Source organism: Rhododendron vialii, chromosome 4a (assembly GCF_030253575.1).
Source record: "Rhododendron vialii isolate Sample 1 chromosome 4a, ASM3025357v1".
NCBI lineage: Eukaryota > Viridiplantae > Streptophyta > Magnoliopsida > Ericales > Ericaceae > Rhododendron > Rhododendron vialii.
The window spans coordinates 40,048,898-40,069,895 of NC_080560.1; the positions used below are offsets into that span (position 1 = coordinate 40,048,898).

The window sequence follows — 20,998 nt, forward strand, 5'->3', positions numbered from 1 at the left end:
TAGCTTTTCTCTCTCTAATCCAAACATCTCTCTCTAAAAAATTGCAGCGCCCTCTCTTTCTTCTCCTCCCTCCCTTCCTTCTAGGATTTTCACCACCCTAGGCGACAGTGAGAGTGGAGAGCTCTCCCCACACTGTTGACCCTATAAATTTTTATCTACCCAAATTACTTTGTACCCTGTTCCATTGTACTTTAGGCCGTTGGATCTAATGCAAACCTTAAAGGACAAGCATACAATAATCTTATCTAAAAGTCGAAAATGTAACACGGTCGGCCGTACAATACAATTTGGATACCTAAGAGTTTTATTTTTGCTATATTAGCCTTAAAATATTAGTAGTAGTTAGCAAGTTACCGCAACAAATCGACGTTTCTGCATGAACTAAAATATCAAACCTTTCCTATGAGCACTAAACTCTGACCCCCTTCCATGGCCACTTGGGCTAGGTCAAGGACTCAAGGTCTAGGAGATTTGGCCTCCACATTGGGGAACTGGAGTTGTAATTGCCAGGCAGACAACGACTTTGTTTTGGCCATTTTTTTTTGTCACAAGAACCAAAAGTCTACCAACATTCACACTTTTAAGGCTAAACTTACAATCGATCTATCTCATTAGCATTTGGACTTCATCATTTTGATTATCGAAAAAGTTCACTTCATCAAGCACGTCAAAAATACTAATCACGCCAAAATTTATGTCTATATAATGTGCATAAATGCACGATCAAAATACACTTATCCGCTCGAGGAGTTTTTTTTATAAATGTATTGTGATCATACACTTATCGACGTCTGATAAATATGAATTTTGACGCTGTTAATATTTTTGATGTGTGGTATTGAGTGAACGTTTACGATCGTCAAAGTGATGGATCTCATTTGCTAATGAGATACTCAGTAAATTCATTGTAAAGTTTGGTCGTAAAAATGGAAGCGTGAGTAAGCTTTTCCTTTAAAGAAACGCAAATGGGGACACACGACACCACATCGAACACCCAAAAAAAATAAAAAGACCGGTCTTTCTTCGCATTTGCTTCTTCTTCGTCTTCTTCTTCTTCCTTCTTCTGTTTCAAAATTATTCATCACCCACCCAGTAATTCTTTCTTTTTCTCTTTCTCTCTCTACAATTTCTATATCTCTACAAACAAATACACATACATACATACACTCACCTATATGCAAATTGTTCCAACAACCTAGAAAAAAGAGAGAACAAGAACTCCATCATCTGAATCTTGATGGAGCAACTCATTAACTTCATCATTCGACCCCCCAGGTACCCCCTCTCTCTCTCTGGTTTATATGAACATGGGTATGTAAGAAATATTTGTATTAATAATCATTTACTCCATCGATTTGGGGATTTTCAAATTAGTATGTGTGTTTTCAAATTTGACGTTTTCTCCCAGATTGTTGACTACTTGAGTTGAATCCTATCATGGGTTTTGATTGTTTGGTTTGATTTTTTTTACCGTTTATTTAGGTTTATTGGGTTTCTTGAAATTTGAAGCATCTGGGGTTTTGTGTGATCTCATACGGTTGGTTAGATTCAAATACCCTTTTTGTGTGATCTCATAGGGTATCTCTGTTTGTTGAATATTGGGTTTCAAATACTAAGCACTGATTGTGAAATGAAGTCATTTTCCCTGTTCGTATATGGTTGTTGAAGTATTTGATTAGGGTTTCTTGAGTTGGATGTATCTATCATTCTCATGGACCTTGAGGATATACATCCCCTACTATCTAAATAGAAATTTGGTTTCGGTTTCTGCGGACTTTCAAATTTGCTGCCGCATTTTTTTCTTCTTCTTCTCCATTTTAAAAGTACTTGCATAGTGAAACTTGAATTTGTGCAGCTCTTGAAGTTGGGGCTTATAAAGTTGTAAGCAGTGTTCTAAAAGGCGGGATTAATTGCCGATTAATGGGCGATTAATCGGAAATTTCGGCTGACCGATGAGATTAATGGCTAAAAGGTTGAATTAGGCGGCTAGAAGATTAATCGGACTTTGGCGGTGATTAATAGCCGCTTAATTAGTCGGCGTCTAGGCGGCGATAGGCGATTAATTGATTCATGGGCGATTAATCGGCTAATGGGCGATTAGGTGAGGTAAATCTGAATTTTTAGAAAATGAAGGGGGTAACTGTTATACTTATACCAGGTTATTTAGGGCTTTGAATTACTGTGTTAGGGCTCTCATTCGATCTGGGTCTGGGAAGAAACCTAGTCATCGCCTACTGCCGACGCCAGTACATCGACGATCGCCTCTCATCACCGACACCAGTCATCGCCGACGCTAGTCATCGCCGACGCCTTTCATCACCATTCACCGCTACTGCGCCTCATTATTGACTGCTGTAACTCTCGATCCCTCTCTCTTGATCCCCCTCTCTCTTTGTAATCTCTCTCTCTCTCTCTCTAATTTCTTGATCCCCCCTCTCTTTGCAGCGAGTAGTTTTTTTTTTTGACAAAATTTAACACTTGAGTCTGAGTAGCAGAGTAGTGTAGTATTGTAAATTTATGGTTTGGACCGTTTGGTGTAGGCCGTAGCCGTGTAGACCAGTAGATGTGTAGTAACTAGTAAGTATTGATGGTAGAGAAGATATATCACATCAACTAGAAAAACTGTGATTATTGATGGTAGGGAGGTTGTAGAATATTTAAAAAAAAAAACCCGACTAATTGCTAAAAGGCGATTAATGGCCGATTAATAGGTCTCGAAGCTTGAAGGTGGTCGGCCGCCCGCCTAGCGCCGAGCGCTTTTTAGAACATTGGTTGTAAGTATAGGCACACCCATTGGTAGTATGATATGGGTCTGCACTTAATTTGTTAAGTGATGCAGGGACCATTACTAACTTTGGTAGGTAGGGGACTAATGGTTGAAATCATAAGGTCCGTGTATCTTCGTTTTCTGTGATGGGCTTTTCCCCTTTGATTGTCGCATCCTTCTTGTACGGCGGTTTTATAACCAAGAACCAAAAGTCTACCAACACTGACACTCACACTTGTACGGCAGTTTTCTCTTTTGTGTTGGTAAATAATGACTACGTATGTTGTCAATAAGGTAAGCAATTTGGAACTAATTATAGCTAGCTTATACAATAATTGTAGAAGTGCAGGTGCACGTTTTTGTCCTCTTATGTTAAGAAAATTATATATAGCACTTGATCATTATAGAGATGTTTTCAACCACCTTTACCTTACATATCATGCTGAGTTAATCCAAGAACTAAGTTTTCTAAGTGTGGTTTTGTTGCAGAGCTGAATATGATCCTAAAAATGATCTACTGGATGAAGAATTCATGCTGAGAGGGAAATGGTATCAACGGAAGGATGTGGAGGTTAGATGTAACTTTCGTTAGAAGTTTCAGCTATTTCTGTATCCTGCTTCTTTAAGCTATCTTTTGGGTTGTGGCCACGATGTAGACTGAATTTCTAACAAGTGTAGGATTACACTCACAATTTGTTTTTAAACCTAAGTTTTGAGGGTAAAATTCTTTTACTTTTCCTTCTATTTTATTGAAGACTGTAATAATTAAGCTCATCGTTGACTATGTACATAATATTGACATTCCTAACTGCTTTGGCCTATTTAACATCCTGCAGATTGTAAACGGTCGCGGGGATGTATTACAATGTAGTCATTACATGCCGATTGTGCGACCGGAAGGAAAGGCTCTGCCTTGTGTAATCTACTGCCATGGAAATAGGTTAGCAAATAACTATGGTTGAGTAGAGATTGCACTTCATTGATCATGTGTATACAAAGAGAAAGAAAACAAGAGATTTTATGTGTGTAAAAAGCAAGGATTTGAGGGTGTTGGCAAGGACGAGGATATTAAGGATCAAGGAGAGGTGGAAATATTTCCTTGAGAAACTGGTAAATGAAAAGCATTTAAAACACCTAGGATGAGAGGATTCTGATAGTCTTGTTCAAATTATTGCAAGATTGCCCTTCTTAGGTTATAAACGATATCAAGATATAACATGGAGTATTTAAAGCAGTGAAATAAATGTTCTAAATTGAAGGAGCCCCACTTCGCTAGACATTGTAGCATAGGTGGGTATTAAAATGGTAGTTAAACTTGTTTTGTCTTCATTTTACCAGTGGATGCAGGACAGATGCCAGTGAAGCAGCTATAATATTATTGCCTTCCAACATTACTGTTTTCACTCTTGATTTCTCGGGTTCTGGACTCTCTGGGGGAGAGCATGTCACCCTCGGGTGGAATGAAGTAAGTGGCTAAGCAATTTTGAAGGCAAATTTGTTTTACATTGTCCATGAAGAAATTGTCATAGTATTGTTCTTGATTGTCTACGGATTTTATTAGGCACTTTGAGGGTCTCCCATGCCTTTCTTTCCTTCTTTGGGTGTGTTATCTACTAGGAAGTCCTTAACTGAGATGCTTAAGTTCTCTTGCTGAATCTTGTAACCTAAAAGCGGCACTGGCATAATCGTGATTTTTTTACTGGCATACAGTAGACTACGTAATTTATGCATTTGGCATACAACTTCAAAATGTAGTTAGCAAGTACATAGTTTTTCAGGTAAAACTTCATTTACAGCCCTTGTGCTTTGCATGATGCGCTGATGCATTGCCTCATGTTCAATCATTAACAGATAAGCTTTTCGAACTTATGTGCACCAGTAGTAACATCTGTTTGGCGATGAGTATAAATGATCTTAATGTCCTCATTTTGTCCCTCATCAGATTGCCAGCTTTTACTAGTCTATCAAAAACGCAAGCCAGAGCACCTAATCTCCTTGCCTAAAATCAAAAGCAGAGGTACCTCCAAGATCAAACCCTTTCAAAACCCTAGGAAGAAAGGTGGCCAAAAACTTCCTTAGAAAGGGCAATATTAGCAAACCCACCATCAGATTAAACTTGAAATGATAAAACACATTTCAATGCAAACCCATTGAACCTAATATGACAGCCTTCATAAAAAGAACAGATATCATAAATAACTATATAAATACCCCATAAAGAATAAGAAACTGAACCCATCTTAAACCCCAACAGAAATCGAACCCCAATCTGAAAATCACACTAAAAAATCAGACCCCATTTGACCTTTACCTCCCAGAAATCAAGCCCTGTTTAGGAATTTTGGACGTGTACTTTAGAAGCACCGATTTGCCCTGTTTAGGATTGATGGGTTGGTGGTGTAGTAATTGGTGGTTTGCAATCAGATGAGATTTCTTGAATCATAATTACCCCCTTCGTCCCGGAACTTTAGTCCATCTTTCCTTTTTTAGGTGTCTCAAATTAGTTGTCCATTTTGACTGGTCAAGGAGAAAAATGCAAGAGATTTCATAGTTTGGCCTTCCTTCCCATATTCAAAATGCAAAAGTGGAGGGAAAATTGTATTAGATTTGAAATTTACCTCCACATAGTACAAGTGTAACTTTGTAAATCCTTTTGTTTTCAAAAGCAATGATGGCGTTTCCTTAAAATGTTGGATTCCCAAAAAGGGACTACGATTTCTTGACTATGAACTTTAGTACTCCTACTACGGAGTACCTAGTAATTTTGAATTTGCACGGAGGGATTGGTTGGTGGGTGCAATTGTTGGTTTGCAATCAGGTGAGATTTCTTGAATCATAAATCTGATTTCTTCAATGTTAACTTTAGTATTATACCATTCAAGTAATTATGTGTTTGCATGCGTCTTTCTCTTGGTGTTTTAGCTTGTATACTGGCAGTGGTGAAGGAGGAGGTTCAGACTGGAGAGAGAAATGAGGGAGTAGAGGATAATGGCAATATTGTCAATTTGAATATTGTATGAGGGTATTTTAGCCTGAAAAAAAGTTTACTTTCAGCATATTAATATGAGGTTCGTTTTCGGTTAGTTTGGATGGAAAACAGAAAGGTGCACTTAAGTCCGCAAAACAAAATGAGTTAAGCGCTGTAAGTGAAGTTTGCCCTAGTTTTAATGTTTGGCATTAATATCGTTTCTACGATTGACTTCTATTCACTTATTATATATGTAAATGTTCATTCGCGATGACTGTTTCAGTCATGCTTTTTTTTGGCTATCAAAGTTTTGAATGTGGCAGTTTTATTTCTTTTTGCACCAATCAATGGTAATCCTAGTGGAGATTGCTATACTTTCTTCTAGCTGACAAATTGTGGTTCTTTTATTTGCTGTTTCTTTCTCCAGAAGGATGATCTCAGAGCCGTTGTTGATCACTTGAGGGCAGATGGAAACATTTCTTTGATTGGTTTGTGGGGCCGCTCGATGGGTGCTGTGACTAGGTTTTTTTCATGCACTTTCTAATTTATCTAATTTCCATCTCAAGGATACGGGACGTCGGGGACATGCCAAAGTATTCTGATTCTTTAGAATCATCATCTTCTTCTTTTTTTCCTAGGTAAAATGGTGTTTACAAGGTGCCTTGGGGCATTTAGTGCATAATAGATGAGCTCTATGCATAAGACGATAACTTCAATGATCCAATTGTTGAAACAATTGGGATCTGTAATAATTCTTTGCAGAAAACAAATAAGTATGTCCAAAAACATTGCTTCTTTCATTCATGTATTGGATTTCGTTGAAGGAAAAAGACTCATTTACTAAACGATTGCTTTTATAAGAAATCTTTATGTCTTTTCGAATGTAATGACTAGAAGGGCTACTGATACTAATGATCCGCATAAAATAGCTGCATAAGCCAATACCATCATACTTACATGCATTATTAACCACTCGGATTGGAGAGCAGGTACTAATATTGCGGATTGATGTATTTTAGTTAAAAGACCCGAAGTAGCAAAGTCTTGTGTAAAAATAACACTTGGCGCGGTTATTAAACTGAAATAATTGTTTTTTTTGAAATACGGAACGATATAAATAATGGAGAAAGTCCATGAAAGGAAGACTAGTGATCCATATAAATTACTTAATGGGAAATGCCCCGAATATACAGGAAAAAATAGCTATCAAGCCCTTCTCTGACGAATCGTATAGTTTTACGATTTCATCGACTAATAAGGTTATTAAATGAATTGTAATTACAATTGTAACAATTGAAATACATGGGTAATTGAATTACAAAATATGCTTGTTTAGGAATATCCAACTAAACAGGTCAGACACGTATCTAATACCCTTATTCGAGTGTTGAGTGTCTGACCTAGTCACCCAAGTTCTTTATGCATTTACGAGAGTCCATGTAACATAGGGTGTGAAAAATGATCATTTACATGGCTAGTGGTAAAAAAGGATATGGTGCTACTTGGTGTGTTATAAAAGCCTGCTGAAGGCCTTATTAGCTATAATTTAAATGCTATGATGATTGAAGGCTCTACAGTTGTGTATTATTTCCTAGGCACTAATCGTCATGCATGTAATTTGGTTTTGTCTTGAGGGCAGAAAATCAGGGCACTTTAAACTTCCCTTGACTGGAAGTTTAGTCTGAATGATGTTCATAAGAAAATGTATTTGATACATGTTTTTCTTTCTGCTGTTTGACGTTTGTTATAGTTAAACGTCTTTCCCAGGGTATTTATGATTACTCGGAATGCTTTGAATCTATGATTCTGAGTATACCACTGATGAATTTATCTTCCAATGAAGAACATTTCAGTTTTCATGCTTCAGGATTTGAGTTGTAGTTAACCGTACTAATTGCAATTTGCAGCTTAATGTATGGAGTTGAAGATCCTTCAATTGCAGGGATGGTTCTTGACAGCCCCTTTTCAGATTTGGTGGACTTGATGATGGAACTTGTGGATACATACAAAGTTCGTCTTCCCAAGTTCACAGTAAGTTTATCCATCTTCTGAAGAAATTTTATTTTTTTAAGGCGATTGATCTATGCCTTTTTAAAGTGGGACACTCTTGTTTTCCAAAATAAAATGTAAAATTTGGAATTTTTTAACACATTTTCTAGGATTTTGCTGATATTTTCTGGTTTCAGAGATCTGTAATAGATTGGGTTGTGAAGCATGGCACGCGTAAATCGTAATGTTCTCTATTTTTCTAATCGTAGGTGAAGTTTGCAATCCAGTACATGCGAAGAGCTATTCTCAAGAAAGCGAAATTTGACATATCGGAGCTGAACACCATCAAGGTTTGATTCTACCATGGAAGTTTTGGAAATATATGTTGGGAGATGTAGCCCTAGCAGATCACCTGAACATGATTGTTTATTTAATAGCTAATTATTTAATTATTTTTATGCGTATTTGATATTTATGTAACCTTTAACTTGCAAAATAGTCTTCATATGTTTAATATCCAAGCAAACCATTGGGTGCTTCTGTTTTGGAAGGGTGTTGAAGGCTTTCTTTTCTTTTTTGGATGGGGTTCATTTCCAGCAATATGTAAGCTGCATTGTAAAGACAGTTATTTCTGATTAGAAAATCTTGCTCTTTGTTCGACGAGAGAGTAATTTTTTTGTGATCTTTTGTACGTTACAAGTTTAATTCCGTAGCTCTATAAGATATTGCCACTCTTTTCTTCTGATGTTCTCTTCAATTCTTTATCTTTAGAGCTATGTGTTTAATTGTCCTGAGCACTTTTTGACTTTGTGGGAATTATAGTAAAAGGAACTACAATGTAAATTCTGGCTTACAATTTTGGATGAGATGGGGGACTACAGGAAAAAGCACTCAGATACTTTATTTTATGATGACACAACACATCGAGGCGAGCAACGTCAATAACTGTAGCAGTATAAATTATAACGAGCTCTGCAATCCTTACCCTGTGGTTGTGAACTCTAATTTTTGTAGTGACTAGTGAGACGGGAAACTTGTGATAACTTAGCTGGACTGGAAATATGAGTTGGTTCATGTGTAAGTGTCGATATGCTTATGACTGTCAAGACATGAGGGTACACAACTATATAACATGCTAAGGGACTTCTTGTCCTCTCATGGAGTTGTTTCCCTGGATTAGGCATCTTTATAGGAATATGGAAGGTAAGCAACTTTGCAGATAGAAGAAAATATTTAGAATGTGTCGGTAGGAAGAACTAATTGATTTCATGACTAAGCCGTAGTGAAGTAGTGGTTAATGCTTACCATATTGTTCTTCTTCTTGGGAATGACGTGATTGCTGTGCCTACTTCTTTCATAGGTGGCAAAGTCATGCTTCGTTCCAGTTTTATTGGGGCATGCTGTTGATGACGATTTTATACAACCTCATCACTCAGATCGTATATTCGATGTTTACGTGGTAATTACCCGCATAGTTCTTGGTATAATCTGCAAGGATGGTTACATTTTCATGCAGTCATGATCTTATATTTTACTTTATCTCAAGATTTGGTTTCTTTTCTGCCTATCTTGTTATAGGGCATTTGTGATTCGTACTAACAGTTTACTCTGTGTTTTTTTTTTTACTGTTAGTGTTAATGTTAAGCATTGGCCCTATTTTGGTTACGGCATATATTTGGCAATCTTTTAATCGGCACTTCGGTAGCATATATTCAACAGTTTCTCCTTCCATTTCTGATTTTGTGCTTTGTACCATATATCCATGATTATACCTTTAAATCTTCGGTAAAATATGTTGGTCTAAAAGCAGGACTATTAGAGGGTTTTGAATTGATTGTTTCCTGAGTATTGGATTGTCTTCCTTAAGAAGCCTTTAGTGGCTTTTTAACATCAACGATGCCATTAGAAGCAAGCCATTCTAGGTCATTTCCGTTACAGATGTATTAACTGCAGACTTATAGCAAGGATTGTGAAAGTTAAACTATAATGTTGCAAGATTAATGCCAAACTTGTCAAAAAAGGAAAAAAAGGTGGAAATACTAACTTCAACCCAATTTCTTGCACTCTCTCTCTCTCTCTCTCTCAACTTACTAGCCCAGCTTTTTTATTCAGGGGAAAAAAAGGAAGGAAAAGGGAACATCATAAATGATAGGACATGTTATACTTATTACACAAGTAATTGAGATATGCGAGGGGCTGCTTGATTAGGACAAGAGGTAGAAAACTTGGTGACAATCAAGAAGAGAACTGTTCGTTTCTCATTGGCCATGGCTGTATCTTTATTGTTGCAGTGGCACATGTTGCCCATTTGGTGGCTTAATGGAAATTCCAATCACCTACTGTTTTCTGATGGCAGTTAACAAGCCATTGAAAACCAGTAGCGTGTTCTGATATGCAACATATGATATATATCGTCTGTGTTTCTTCTCTGCTATTCCATTGATTTGTACCATGCTGCCCTCATCTGTTAAATTGCTTGATTTTGCAGGGGGACAAGAATATCATCAAATTTGACGGAGATCACAACTCTCCGCGCCCACAATTCTATTTTGATTCAATAAACATTTTCTTTCATAATGTTTTGCAACCTCCGGAGGATGAAGTAGGGGAAATGGTCATTGATACAACACAAAATTACTTTGGGAAAGTAAGTTGAACTCCAACTGTATCCTATTTGCACACAATAGAATATTTCAGATCATTAACTATAGTTTTCTGTTCCACATGCAGGGTAGTTGGAGTATCTTGAATGACATAGGATATTCAGATGATAGTTTTTCCACAGCCTCCGTTGGTATGGACAAATATCACGTCTCAAGGCCCGTTTGTTTGGCTTGACAAATAGTCAAGGGATACATTATTCCATAGCATTTGTAATCTGTTCAGACTAATAGCGATCGGATTAATAGTACGTAACCCCTGGATTTTACATCCAGCGGATATTTAATCTAGTTGAAAGCAGGATATGCAGTTCCCGATGCTCAAAACTGAACAAACAAATGGGCCCCTAAGGTTTAAATGATTCTTTTCACAGGTTCTTTTGTTAGGACGCTCTTTGTTATATTAATAGTTTGTTTACTGCAGATCCAGCAGCAAGCAGCACAGAAGACGCCATTAATCAACTTCGCTCGAAAAGGCCCATGAGTCGAATGGAGGTCAGTAGTTCATTGTGTGGCTTCCTTGCAAAAATCTTAAACTACTGGTATAGAGGGTGTGATAGGTGATAGTTTTCATTGATAAAGTAGTTCTCCCAAATGGTGAAATAAATGTGGTTCTTCTGCTCTGTGTTCATCATTGGCAAATGGAGAATGTTAAATGAAATGAAATGCAAGTATGGATACTTCATGGTGAGAAGGGACAAAGCATTGCTCCACTATGATATTTATAAGCAATTTTCTCGCTAAATTGTTGAAGTAACTGTTGATGTAGATCCAGTGATTTCGTGAAATAAAAAGTTCTGCAAAATGGAGCAGTGGCCTGACAAGAAAGGTGTTAAGTATAAAAGCAGTGGGGCCTGTTGAGAGCGGTGTTAAGTTTAATTTACGCAAAGTATGTGGGAGACTTCTATTGCGGAAAGGCCATTGCTCTATAACCGTTGAGTTGATGAATAATAATAAGCAAAATCAGTTCGAAAAAATGAAAGGGTGGAGGGGAAAGGGAAAAGTGCAAAATTCAGAAAATGTTGAATTGATGCTTTTTTTGGTTATCTTAAACTTATAATTTCATTTATTTTTCTTGTCTAAACTGTTCAGGTCCCTTCTGATATGTCTTGTCAAGATAATCATCAATCAGAAGCGCAGGTATTTCTCTACTTTTTCTTTCTTTTTATTTTTCTGAAGCTTTTAATAGTGGTCTCCGGAAGTGTTCCCTCCCCATGACCCCAAAGTTTCCACATGTCCTGGGTAACATTCAATATGCACTGAAACAATGCACTGGAAGCTTAGTCCTGCAAGAAGATGAAACTTGTTTGCAACTGTGGACCAAGTATCTGCCTAACTTAACTGATATGGCACTTTGGTCTGTGAACTACTTGGGGCCTTTTATAGCCCATGTAAAAATGGGACTGAAAATCAAAATTTGGTAGTCATTTTTGCACTCCCCTAATTTAGTAATTTATATCCGCACTCCTTTTTTGTTCTTAATTATGTGAAATTACATCATTGCCCTTTCACTTGCTCATTTTTTCATACATGGAAGGCATTGTTGTAAGTTTCGCATGAATGAAGACAAAGAAAGGAGTGCAAACAGTAAAAAAGGGAGTTTGAAAATCGACTCTTTGTTTTTCCCTCCTGTTCTTCTCGTCGGTTCTATTTTGGTTGAACCACCAGTGACTTCTTGGATGGGGAGGAGACGCTACTCATCATGAATTAAGGCATGCTTAGATTGCCAAAAAGTACTAAAAGATGAAGTAAAATCTAACGGAAAAAAGAGGTTTTCCTTTACCATTTGGCTAACTTCAATCACCTAACACTGCAGGAAGAAGGATCTGGAACCAAGCCTGTCCCATCATCTTCTAAAATGATTAGCTTTGAATTTGCCAACGGTCATCCTTCTGGCCCCCATGTCTCAAGTTCAGCAGATGATGATGATGACTATGTTGAATACCCGCTTGATAATTTGGCTGATTTCCCTTCCAATGTGGAAGAAGAAGAAAGGGTGAGTTTATATTACTCCTCCGTCCCACTTTCTTTGTCTATTTTTTTACTCCTGGCATCTCAAACTATTGTTTATATTTCCTGTTTTATTCGTTTTTAGACAAACTTTGAAAACTGTCTATAAGAATTATTTGAGATATTATGATGAGTGGAGAAATATTTCAAGTATTATAGTGGAAAATACACCACCTATTGGTCGGATTTAAGGGCACCACTCCCAAAAGTGTTTGAACAATACGAGACAGAGGGAGTAGATGTTTTATCTTTCTCCTACTGATGGATGAATCTTGTTGATTCCATGTTATCTGTCTGTTAAACTAAAGCTTTTTTTTACCTTTTGTTGTTTTGCCAAAATAATTCAGATGCTCATGGAAGCAGTGCTAGAGTCATTGAGAGACTTGGATATGAGAAAACCTCGTCTCCCTGATGAACCATCGAGTACTGAAACTGATCCAAACAAGCCTTCACAGAGAGAAAAACCTGATGAGTCAACGGTAACAGATCATCGTGTCTCCAATGGACCTAATTTGGCATCGGAACTCACATCTCCAGACACAAGCGAATCATCTATGGAACCTTCATCAGAAACTGCTCCTTCCGTTGTGGAATCGGGAAATATAGGCGTTTCTGCCAATAGTGAAACTTCACCTGACATCAAAAGTTCTTCCAATACTGATACAAGTGATCGTACAAAAGCCACTGTGACAGTTGAAAGAAACCCGCCAAGCAATATGATAGAGGGTTTGATGCGGCGTTGGGATTTCAACTTCTTTCGGAACAATCGATGAAGTTGGTTTCCAAAGTTCAAAAATTTTACGGCAGGATTGTTGTGTTGTGAAATAGTTGACACACAGAAAGGAAAATAAAAAAGAAAAAATTCAGAAAACAGGAGTAGTTGGTGTGAATGTGTATATGATTCTGTGATCGTTCTTTTGCCTCTTGTGTTTATAATGTCACGATTTATATTTGTTAGCGCAAAACGATGGCAGAGGGTGGGGAGGCAAAAAATTCTGATCTAACTGACTGGGGATTTGTTTGACTAGAAGAATAGTGGCTATGGATACTGAAGCAGGGACTGAATGTGATTGTTTTGTTATTCTTTTGTAATCTTTGCCGGTTACCTACTCTATACGAAATGTGCAGTCATTTGGACATCCTGAATCAATCAAACTTCTGTCTATCACTAATACTATTCGGCTTATTGCGCTTCGAGTGATTGCTTAAATTAAGCTTTCCAATTATCCTGTTATCGACCCGATGATTGCTTAGAAACTAAGCTTGCTTCAGAAAGACAATGGACATTCGTGTAAACATGTGAAGTGTATGGCTAATCCAATAACGAAGGTTTCGTAAGGGGGCAGCACGAGGCAACCCAACTGAGTGGTATTATTCGAGACCATCTTGGATATTGCGTTAGCCACACACTTCACATGTTTTAAGGACAATTTAGACACTAACTCGATAATAAAAGTTATTTTACAAGTAGTTTAAATATTTATCCGAACTTATAAAAAAGCTATACCAAACATATTTATAACTTATATTAAATCTTTAAGTAAATAAAAAAATAATAAAAAAGCTACACCAAACATATTTTTATAACTTATATTAAGTCTTTAAGTAAATAATAAATTTAACTTATAAGTAATTGATAACAAACGGGATGAATATCAATTTAGGTAGTATCAATTTGTATAGTTTATACAAAGATTCTAGACTTCATCTCAATTTTAATAGGAGGTTCGATTTCTCCTGTCTTGAAAACCTATGCTTCAGTGCTAAGGGATTTTTCGGTCAACCACTAACACTAGCATAGCCCTATTAAAAGAGGCCAGATCCTCTATGTCGAATATCCATTGCCTCTGTGCCGAGAGATTTTCCGATCTTGACTTGTGTAATTTTTTTTCTTCATATTTTAAATCTAACAACTGAAAAATCCCTCGATACAAAGGTAATGAATTTTCGGCAGAGGATCCGTCTTCTTTTAATAGGGCTATGCCAGTGTTTTGTTGATCAAATTCCACACTTCTATTTTTTGTAATTTGTGATCGAATGTTCGGGTCAATCTAATCACACTCCGACTAATTCCGGGACCAGTTAACTAGCTCCACGCCTCGAGTTAACAGCCAAAATAGTAAAACCACAATTGAGTTCGATGAACTTCCTCGCTTGTTCGCCTCGGAATCTGTGCACGGGAATTGCAACAGCCAAATTAAAGCTTCAGAATTCGCTTTCCGGTGGAGAACGACGGCCGCATTCACGCCCAATGTGAGTTCAATTCGAATTAATACCTGCATTTTGTGAGTATAATTTGTAGCGTTCTCGTTTTTTCTTAGTTGGGTTACTGTGGTTTGGAATTTGATGTTTTTCAGTGGATTTTTGAAAATGAAGATGTATAAAATAATTCGATGATCTCTGTTTGTAGTTTAGAAACTGTTGGTTAAAAACGTGTCTAGCTTTTTGAATTGAATCATAAGTGTGTAGATTATAAATCGCGACAGGAAAAAGAACGAAAAAGTCGTGTTTTTTACGTGGTTCTCTCACTCACCTGGTGTGTAACGGTTGAACTGAGGAACGTGAATTCTCTGTATCGATCTAAGACATGTATCTGTCTGTTTAAAGCAGTTGGAATGGGCTTGAATGAAGGCACAAAAAATGGTGATTTCTTGGAATTTGATGTTTTCGGGTGGATTTGATTAGGAAGATATGAAAAAATTCAATATTCTAATAATCTCTGTTTGTTGTTGAGACAAGTGTAGGATGAAAAACGAGTCTAGCTTCCAAATTACAAGCTTTGTTGTTTCCGTCGTGATACGAAAAAGAAGGAAAAAAAGCTTCTTCTACGCAATTATTTACTTACCTGGATTGTGTAAATCTAATATATGTATCTCCATCTGTATAAAGTAGTTGGAATGGGCTTGAATGAAGGCGCACAAATTATGCTTTCTCTGAATTTGATGATTTTAGTGGATTTGCTAATGAAAATATGAAGTAACTGAAGATGGTGATTGTTGAAAGTATAGGATAACAAATGAATCTATCTTTATCTTCCAAATCATAAGCTTTGTTGCTTACAACGTCATAGGAGAAAGAGCGAAAAGAATCATCTTTTTAAGTGATGCTAACCCTTAAGTGGTACATATTGGTCGAACTGAAGGACAAGATTTCTGTGAATCGAAGACAATGTATCTTCCTGTGAGAAAGAGTTGGAATGGGCTTGAACTAAGGGGCACAGATGATGATTTTATTTATGGTAATACTACAGAACCAGAAAAACTATATGGGAAACTGATACATAATGATGGGGCAAGTCTTGATTTTATTACTTCAGAGAAAAATGACCATCGGACATGACTTGAAATTTCAAAATTGTCATTGTCCAGTCATTCTGGTCAAGAGTTTCGCTTGATAATCAGTAAGAATACATTTTTCTTTTATAAGCTCATAGATGTGTCCAATGATGATAAACTGTGTTAAATAAGCCAGCTTGAGTCTTTTCCCACCCCCATGCTGTTTGGAAGCACATGTAGCCTGCAACGATGAGATTCTCCAAAGATACAACTTGATTATTGACATGATATTATGATGTCTGGAACTTACGGAGTATTTGTTACATTAACAAAAAAGAATATGCTATATCACATATCCATATTTACAAATAAATTGAATTTGTTTGATGTGTCTACCTGTTGTTTGATATGTCTACCTGAGGTAGTCTTTTTTCGACAACGAATCATATTTCTATAAATTACTCGTCTTTCAGTAACTTAGTTGCTGTTTCAACTAGCAAATGAATTGTTTTTCTGCGTCGGCTCAGTCCAATTGTACCACAGAAGACATTGAAGCTTTCGAGCTCTGATGTTGTCTCCATCACCCACTCCAGCTCCGCCTTCATTCCCATATCTTTGAAAACTTGAATGTTGGTTTCCTTATCCAGCATCATCCAAATTGCCAACTCTAGGACAAATATCCTTATTCTCGGGGTCTTGATTGATGGATGTCGATATTTCTTTAGAATTTCCATCATTGTAGTGGCTAATTCAGCTTCTTGAATTCCGGCGCAATGGAAGGCGGCACTTGACTCTTGAGCAGTCATAAATTTGAATATCTGAGCTGCTAGTCCTACCATTGCTTCTTGCAATTTGTTTTCTTCTGACATAATTGCTCTAAGCACCTGTTATGGAGTAGAAAATTTGTCGATTATTATGTCAATCTTCTGCTTTACTTTGACACAATAGAATCCATGTTCATGGACCAGTTTGGTTTGGTTCTGTTGTAAATCAAGAATAAAACCCGTAACTACAGTTATAAAATTTTGGGACTGAATAAAACCGAACCGTTGGAAGCGAACTGAACGGAAGAGTTTTGCTTTGGTGTGTTTCCACGATTCAATGCTAAAAACTCATATGATCCATTTGTAATAATTTCAAAAACCAATTCTCACAATTTTCTCTAAAATATTGTAGGACACATAAAATGCCTATATGATGAAGTAGTGATACGAAAATGCAGTCTTTTGGAAGATGAAAAGTATGAACATTATAACAATGATGAATTTTCCAAAAATGCAGTCTTTAGGGTTTTTCTTAGCACCCCTAGCTAAAAGAAATGAAAGTTTGTTTGTTGGTGTTAATGGAAACTTACAGTAGGTGCTGCAGCAGTGACTCCCCTTAACTCCATGAAAGAATCATCTCCACTGAAGGTGCACAAATTCGTTAAGATTCTTGCTGCATTTATTCGTACCAACGGAACCTCCATTGCATCAACAAGATTTTCAGTTACTTTCAGTTTGATGATCCGATGACAGTTACTCTTACTTTCTACTGCCAGCATTGCTAGTGCTTCCCCAGCTGCAGTTCTTACACGCTTCTGATTTTCATCCAACCCCTGTTCGAAGAAAATGTAGAACAATACTTTAAGAACTCCACCTGTCTCCCCTATCCTCTCTTTCGCATCTTCTTCCATTGCCAGACTGGTTAGAATCCCTATGCCTAGTTGTTGCAACCCTTTGTAGTTCTCTCCATACTGAAGTATATCTCTGATGTTGCTTATTGTGAAAACAACTTCTGAGATCTCTTTCCGCAGTTGCTTCCCAGTGTCCCCCGTTGTGCTTGCCAGCATCTTCAGCAATTGAAGAGACCGTTTTACCGTCAAAATTTGAGACGGTTCAACGGTTTCCTCTTTCAATAATCTCTTTCCAGTATGCGTAAAATCTATAATCTTTCGCAAGAGTCCCCTTGTGTTCCCTATCTTTCCGCAGTTATCATGGTCACATGCAAGTTTCTTTAGAATAAGAAGTCCCAAATGATTGAATGTCCAGAAATGATAGTTGTCATCATTTTGGACAATTTCCTTATCTGGGAGTTCATCGTTTGCAATGTGAGGAGTCCTGTGTTTCAGGAGTAAAGATGATATTGATTGCATTGCACCGGGTATTCCAGAAACCCTAAGAGAGTTCTGGTTTTTACCGGCTAGTTTTGACAATATCTCCGCCGCCAATTTCCTGATCTCCTCTTGTTCTGGATCTTTCCAATTCAACATTTCGACTAACCTTTCCACAACCGTAAAAGATATTCCCAGTTTTTGCAATGTGTCATCAGAGAACCTCAAATTCGTTGTGAATTTATGTAAAATCCTACATCCGATGAGTTGTTCAACCTCAGATTGTGAAGCTAAGAGTTCCATGGAAAATGAAACCATATCCATCTTTAGGCCATCAAATATGCTTCCGTTTACGCATCTTGAATACACATCATAAAAGAACCTCTTAATCGAGAGCATACCTGTAGGCCCTAGCCCGCACTCCTCGTTCACCTCATCCAGAACTTTACACCAAGTAACCTGATATTCCCAATAGCCTTTCTCCAAGAGAAACAACATTGCTTCAGCTAAGGCCAAAGCATAGAAAATATTTAGAGCAGATTCAAGGTTTCTCCTGTTCGCATCCCCTTCTGGTACTTGTTTGTAGTTATGTCTGATGAGCTGCATTAGTGACAAAACTGCACATGTCGTTGCAGAAACCAGCTGGAGCCAGTAGAAAAGCTTACTTATGTTTCTCGATTCGAAAAACCATTTTACATATGGAAGTAGAGGAACACCGGAATTCGCCATTGTTCGAGTTTCCATCTTTTTCTCCAAGTATGTTCTCTGTCCAAGGTTTTTGTTTAATTGATTTTGCTTCCGAACAACATCAATAGGCCTGAATATTCCGGTAACTGTTTTTATGATGTGGTTTGATTTGGATCTTAGAGCACGGAAACTGTTGATTCCAACGTCACTGATTGACCATGTGGCTTGATGTTGCCATTCAAGCTCATGGCTCCTACTGAAAATTCGAGTCCCTTCGATAAGCAGAATAATGGAAATGAACCAGAAGTCTGTTTTATCTAGGGGTAGAGCGAAACCGCCTAACAGCACGACTGTTGCCCAGATAAACCCCAGAGTTCCCAGGCCGGTGGCTGTTTTTTCCAGCACCGCTAGGCGGAGGGCAAAGAGAGTTACCTTCTTTTCTATTGCACAGATTAGGGGCCTCGATAGAGAAGATTCGGAGTCCGTACTGCTAGTATTACTCTCTCTAGTTTCAATGCTGCTTTGGGTTCGCAAAATGGTTGGACTGGAGGTGCTAGGCTCATCAATTTGCAAATGAACACTCCCTTTGCCTTTGGCATACTGCCCCTGATCCATCTGGTTGGATCAAGTTACGTCACAAATTTTCGGCAATAAACCAAACATGTGCATACAACACCACGAAAACAAAATCAGGCAAACATACAGAGAATGCTTGTCGCAAAGATTTACACGTGGTGCAGCAAGAATACCTGCATCCGCAGCTCACCCCAGATTCCTCTGTGTTCTTGAATGAGGAAGAAGTTGTTACAGATGATGACAGTCAGGTTAGCTAACTTCGTGGGCCGTTTGTCCAGTACTAATCAGGCTTCACAAGCTCAAGAATTACTTAAATGCTTGTTTTGGTTGGATAATCAAGAAGAATGTGGTAGGTTGAGGTTTGAGTTGTGAGCTGTGAAGGGGAGAAATTTGGAGTTGTGGTAGTATAATCACAAGGGTAAAATGATATTTTCTGTTCTGTTCTCCTATGAGAATGGAAGGATTTTTTGATTGGGTGACGAAAAATCCGATAGTCTTGAGCTGTGAAGGGGAGAATTGTGGAGTTGTGGTTGTATAGTTTAATAGAGGAAAATGAGCTTAGGGAGCACGTTTATGCCGTGGGAATCAGTAGGAAATCCCTATTTTTACCCCAGGAAATTTGTTTTCTGTTTTTCCTTTTGTGTTCCATTCCCTTGACTTTGGGGAAAGGACTTCCCTTTCCCTCTCATCTCTTTCTCAAGGTGTCAAGATCTCTCTTTTTTTGTACCTTATTTGTTACACAAAAGGCATAAGCTTTCCACTTTTGTGTAGTCTTTTCGTCCCATTTTTAGTTGGCTGAAACAAAACCCAACTGTGAAATGTCAATATTGCCCTTTGTAGGTTCTCTTGAATGACTTTACGCAGAAAGGGTATAAAGTTCAAGTTAGAAAATTGTCTGGATCCTTTGTTGTTTAGTTTTACAGGCTTTGTAAGTTACTCTACTCTAAAATTGCTTTTGGGATTTCCATATTATGGAAGCCACCTAAATATAGTCCTTAACGCAATAGAATTTTAAATCTCCAATTTGACCGATATATGGTTTTGACATTGATACCATTACGTATCTTAATACCAATATATGGATTTCGAAGTTGTAATAGCTCATACATATCATTAAGATATGACTCAGCCTAATGATGAACTATTGTCTATGCAGATACTATATATGGAGGATATTTTAATTCGGTATGTTTTCGTGCCATATATAAATTCTACCTTGTTATAGGTTCAAAATGTGCAGTGGTGGCAACTTAGGTGGTTGTGGCTTGCAGTGGAAAGTCTTCTGATTCTGTTAAGTTAAAGAATAGAATGGGTCCCTTGTTCCCTGCTCCATAATCGCTTTCGAGTACACGAATGTTCTTCTTAGGTAACATGATGCATAGCAGCACATGGAGAGAGAGAGAGAGAGAGAGAGAGAGAGAGAGAGAGAGAGAGAGAGAGAGAGAGAGAGAGAGAGAGAGATTTGCTTATTGTCTAAAAATAAACACAATCATCTTTGGAATGAAATGTCAAATGTTTTTTGGTGTGACTTTAATTGGGACCCTTGTAAGTGGCCGGAGAGATTGGTACCTAAAAATTAGTCGAGGTGCGCATAAGTTAGTTCGGATCCTCGAGTTATTAAAAAAATGTCATTACCGTAAGTAATTTGCAGATACAAGCGTGGGATTAATGATCTGGATATTACTACTAAATTATTGGGTCCCGCATGACCTATTGAATGGTGGTGACCCAAAAGAATAAAGGGCTCTGTATTTGGAAAATCTTGACAACTACTATCTGCTTGACTGCACGCGAAACCTTGTTCTGATGATTTTTCCTTTGATTCATTCAAAACCCATTTTGTGCTGGGTTTTGCTCTGATGATTCCTCCTTGATTCATTCGACACCTATTTGTGCCTAACAAGCATAAGCGATTCTTGGTGTCTTTGTGTGTGTGTGTATATATATAGGCAGAAAGTTTCAAATGCGGACTTC

At 37.6% G+C, this 20,998-nt stretch overlaps 2 protein-coding genes and 1 long non-coding RNA gene across 5 annotated transcripts; 2 read left to right on the forward strand and 1 right to left on the reverse strand.

Moving 5' to 3' along the window:
* Positions 1–986: 986 nt before the first annotated feature.
* On the forward strand, positions 987–13,560 carry LOC131323211 (uncharacterized). 3 transcript variants are annotated; one of them, XM_058354902.1, is made up of 14 exons: positions 988–1,275; positions 3,257–3,338; positions 3,604–3,707; positions 4,106–4,232; positions 6,163–6,257; positions 7,643–7,766; positions 7,994–8,074; positions 9,085–9,183; positions 10,213–10,371; positions 10,455–10,518; positions 10,809–10,879; positions 11,477–11,524; positions 12,201–12,380; positions 12,742–13,560. In XM_058354902.1, exons 1-14 carry the CDS (start codon positions 1,238–1,240, stop codon positions 13,165–13,167), a joined length of 1,698 nt encoding a protein of 565 aa, XP_058210885.1. In that variant the 5' UTR covers positions 988–1,237; the 3' UTR covers positions 13,168–13,560. The 3 variants fall into 3 exon arrangements, with proteins under 3 accessions (XP_058210886.1, XP_058210885.1, XP_058210887.1); XM_058354903.1 differs by lacking the exon at positions 9,085–9,183 and having other exon boundaries at positions 987–1,275; XM_058354904.1 differs by lacking the exon at positions 3,604–3,707.
* Positions 13,561–14,533: 973 nt separating this feature from the next.
* Positions 14,534–19,063, reverse strand: LOC131323212 (uncharacterized). Its single transcript, XM_058354905.1, has 2 exons — positions 17,024–19,063; positions 14,534–16,553 (listed from the first exon to the last, which is right to left on the reverse strand). Exons 1-2 carry the CDS (start codon positions 19,061–19,063, stop codon positions 16,128–16,130), a joined length of 2,466 nt encoding a protein of 821 aa, XP_058210888.1. The 3' UTR covers positions 14,534–16,127.
* Positions 14,543–20,552, forward strand: LOC131323213 (uncharacterized). The gene is made up of 2 exons (XR_009199115.1): positions 14,543–14,647; positions 18,397–20,552. It is a non-coding gene; the product is annotated as an uncharacterized LOC131323213 (long non-coding RNA).
* The last annotated feature ends 446 nt before the right edge of the window (positions 20,553–20,998 follow it).

Bases quoted from the DNA above. Each gene is read 5' to 3' on its own strand.
- LOC131323211 (XM_058354902.1), top strand. From the start codon at position 1,238: ATGGAGCAACTCATTAACTTCATCATTCGACCCCCCAG. The intron at 3,708-4,105 runs GTTAGCAAATAA...TCATTTTACCAG, and splicing joins ATCTACTGCCATGGAAATAG to TGGATGCAGGACAGATGCCA. The intron at 12,381-12,741 runs GTGAGTTTATAT...AAAATAATTCAG, and splicing joins ATGTGGAAGAAGAAGAAAGG to ATGCTCATGGAAGCAGTGCT.
- LOC131323212 (XM_058354905.1), bottom strand. From the start codon at position 19,063: ATGGATCAGGGGCAGTATGCCAAAGGCAAAGGGAGTGTTCATTTGCAA. The intron at 16,554-17,023 runs GTAAGTTTCCAT...ACTCCATAACAG, and splicing joins TCACTGCTGCAGCACCTACT to GTGCTTAGAGCAATTATGTC.